At 34.8% G+C, this 3,530-nt stretch overlaps 1 protein-coding gene across 1 annotated transcript in view; it reads right to left on the bottom strand.

The window, feature by feature from the left end:
• Positions 1 to 2,121, bottom strand: part of LOC21387637 (bifunctional riboflavin biosynthesis protein RIBA 1, chloroplastic) — a 5,553-nt gene extending 3,432 nt beyond the window's left edge. Inside the window, exons 1-2 of the mRNA XM_024173486.1 lie at positions 1,794 to 2,121; positions 1 to 305 (exon numbers count right to left, since the gene is read on the bottom strand). The exon at positions 1 to 305 is cut by the window's left edge and continues 101 nt beyond it. Of these exons, the coding sequence (XP_024029254.1) occupies positions 1 to 305; positions 1,794 to 1,846 (358 nt within the window). The 5' untranslated portion in view covers positions 1,847 to 2,121. The remainder of the gene's footprint in view (positions 306 to 1,793) is intronic.
• Between the last annotated feature and the right edge of the window lie 1,409 nt (positions 2,122 to 3,530).

The following is a 3,530-nucleotide window of genomic DNA, read 5'->3' as shown; positions in this document are numbered from 1 at the left end:
CAGCAGGAAAGCCAGTACTAGTTGGTGCAGTATCTGCTGAGAGCGCTCCAAATGCAACTGCATCGGGCTGCATCTCAATACCAACTGGTTGCTCACTGATGAGAGTATTGTTTGCGAGTACATTATTGCCGTTCGTATATGCCAAAAGATCACCCGAACCAGATACCAAGGTAGCTCTAGTTACACCGACACCTTTAGTACTAAAAGACAATTTACCAGGCAGCCGAACAAAGGATAAATTGGATGCAGAACCACTTGCATTTTGAGCGTGCAACCCACTGAACAATTTAAAGTTTTTGCATGCCCTACAAAAAGGGAGAGAGCATTTACGATGAGAAAATACTATATATATATATATATATATATATATATATATATATATATATATATATATATATATTGTGCATTACAGTTTCAAAGCTAGAGAACTTCATCACATTTGTTGTTGTCTAAAGAAAAATGATGTGATTGTAATCAATAGTTATGTAAAATTTGAATGTAATAGAAACGGACCGTTGTCTTAGATTATGAATTTGAGAATGTGTAAAAGAAAAATTCTTAGTTAAAAGCTGTCAAGGATATATAATAAACCTCCCTTACTAGATTATGTATAAAACCTTTAAGAATGTAAATCTGCCACAGCAGGAAAGGAAATCAAATAATAACCATTTCCTTGATGAAATATAGACAAGTAGTGGAAGTAAAACTTCAAATACAAACAACAAAAAGTAGAGTTGACTGTTTCTGAACTGCAACAATTATTGCAACATGAATGCGACTTCTCATGTGCAATCAAAATGAATTTATTTTTTATCAAGACATTCAAAAGAGAAACTATTCGGCATTTTTTTTTTTTTTTGGGTTAAATGGAAAGAAAATAGTAAGAACTTAAAAAATGATAGAAAAGAAAAATAAAGCTACATAGATGGAGAAATGCCCATACTTCTGAGTGTAAAAGAAGCAATTATCAACTAAATCATCTAAAAACCCCATATATTTAACTCCTTTTCCCAGTAAAATCTCATCTTTAGAACTTTACTCGTCTTTGCTGAGTGTAAAAGAGACATTTTATCAATTCAAATACGTTGATAGATAGGCATAACATAGAATTTACAATAAACATCCTCATATCATAAACACGCAAAAGTACTTAAAAAAGCCTTCCTGCTCACAAACAAAAGAACTAACTATCACCGGTGAGGGATTGACGTGAAAAATTGTAAGACTCCCCATATCTTATTTACGGGTTTAGAGTTGACACGTGAATTTGTGATTAGTCGAGAAAGTACAATGATGATCTCTAATGGTTACATTGGACTTTTTCTGAAGACGGTCCTGTCAATGGGATGAAAGTTTAATATATTTCCGACCCTAGGATTTTTTTTTTCTTTTTTTCCAAATACTATCTGCATCACCAAACAATCCCATGTTATTTAGCAAAATTTCATCTTAACTTTAATTATGTTGCACTGAACTTTACGCGGTATAGAAAGTTTGGATCTGACCAATTCAACGAAAACACCTTCTACATAAAAAAATCAATGCAAAAGAAGCAGGGCAACGAAAATCATGGTTAAACATATAATCAACTCCTGATTTCTAGCTTTTCTAGAGAAGATAATGCGGTACATGAACAAACAAGAAAAAGAAAACACAAAAACAAAAACTTTGGTGCACAAATTCCATTAGAACAAAAAATAGAGCTAAGGAAACCTAAAAGGAATCAAAACCCAGATGGGGTTTAGCATTAAAACGAGGAAAAACCATACAAATAAACAAGAGAGAAAACTTACTGGAGGCGTGAAAGAACAGTTGTGGAAGGAGAGGAAAGATTGATGGAAGCCATTGATTTTTTTTTTTTTTGGGTAAGTTTCTCGAGTCAACAACCCAAAAGAACAGCCAGTTTTGAAATCTCGAGACGACTTTGCTTGTGTTTATATAATAATTGGAATCGAAAGGAAGAGTAGAAGGAGAATGGGAAATAAAATAAGCAAATTGGAAGAAGGTAGGAAGGTAATAGATGACGATTTGGGTCACTAAAGAATGGATGGTTTTGTTACCCGCCGGTGATGTTGTTAGGTCCCCTCCCAATCGTGGGGCTTCCAGGTTTGTCAGCGTGGAAAAGTGTAGAAGGATTGATTGGTATATGCGTTTGTAATTTTTCTATTTAAAGAAATATATAATATTGAGGACTTTGATTAAGAAGCAGGAAAAGGAAAAGAGGGCGATGAGCTTTTTCTTTATTATTTTTTCTTTTTTTTAAACAGTGAATTTCATTTAATAATTAAGTCAATATATAATGTAATATAGTCTCAAATGACTATCAAATACAATGATAATTGATTATGGATAAAGATTGAATCCATCAACGAAGACAAATGAAGCGAAAAGTAAATACGAGTATCAATGTATAATATAATAAGACTCGTTCGACACATTAAAAGTGAGTGTGATAAAAACTCATTTGACAATCACTAAAATCAATAAATAAAACCATTACATAGCATCAAGCCTAGTGTACTAGACCTATCACCATTATAGAATGGTGAGGTGACAACATTCGTTATTATACAACAAAAACCTAAACACTGAAACAGTAGAATCAAGACAAAACAAGACATATGAGCAAGATCACTAGCGATAAGACAACCAATGAGATCAAAGGGGCCATATAACATAGTGATGCAAGGGAACGAAAATGCTGCAAAAGCACTGTCATCAGAAGTAAAAACCTAGCACAGCCATCGCATAACCACCTCCTACAAGCGAGAACCACTACAACCATACCACCGGCACCAAGCAGCGTTCAACACCCAACTTGCATCTCCAAGACCACCGATATGAGGGGGTTGGAACTGCATAGATGCAGTCCCCATGGATGGTCAAAAAATGCGACTACCCTTCCCAGTCATCTCACCATAGCCCATCCCCTCGTCCATGTTGCCAACGTAATCCTCTAGGTCGACCGTAGGACACAAGCCTTCATCTCTAGGGTCAGTGGCGGAGCCAGCCTTTTACTTTAATAGGAGCGTACACTAAATTTCTTTTTAATAAATTATCTTAGTGATGACATATAAGAAAATATATTTATTTTAATGAGGGACATATATTATTTTAATAGAGATTTAAGTATAAAATTTTAAAATTTTTAAAAATAATATTTTTAAAAAAATTTTTGAATGGAGGTAGTTGCCCCACTCATCTTCAAGTGATTCCGCCGCTGTCTATGGGTGAGGGATTTGATAGCTTTTTAAGGGGATGTGCTAGACTTCGGCCCTAAAGAACACAAAGAAACGTCGTTGCAAAGAATTAGAAGAAACCCTACAGGGACACGCATAAGAGAGGCGATTTGTATCCTTTTTCTTTTTCCTTGTTGGTGCGGAGGATTTTGGTGCATTACATGTCAAGAATTAGTAGTTGGATTTGCTCAAGCAAATAAATAATAATTGATTGTCAGATGAAATTAGATAGAAAAGCAGTTGTGCTCGTATCTGTCTAACATAAAGGCGGGTTAGACCGGCGTCTTTCAT

Source organism: Morus notabilis, unplaced genomic scaffold (assembly GCF_000414095.1).
Source record: "Morus notabilis unplaced genomic scaffold, ASM41409v2 Scaffold415, whole genome shotgun sequence".
NCBI classification, from domain to species: Eukaryota; Viridiplantae; Streptophyta; class Magnoliopsida; order Rosales; family Moraceae; genus Morus; species Morus notabilis.
Note: the sequence above shows the minus strand (reverse complement) of the source record. Positions and strands in the feature narration are given on the sequence as shown.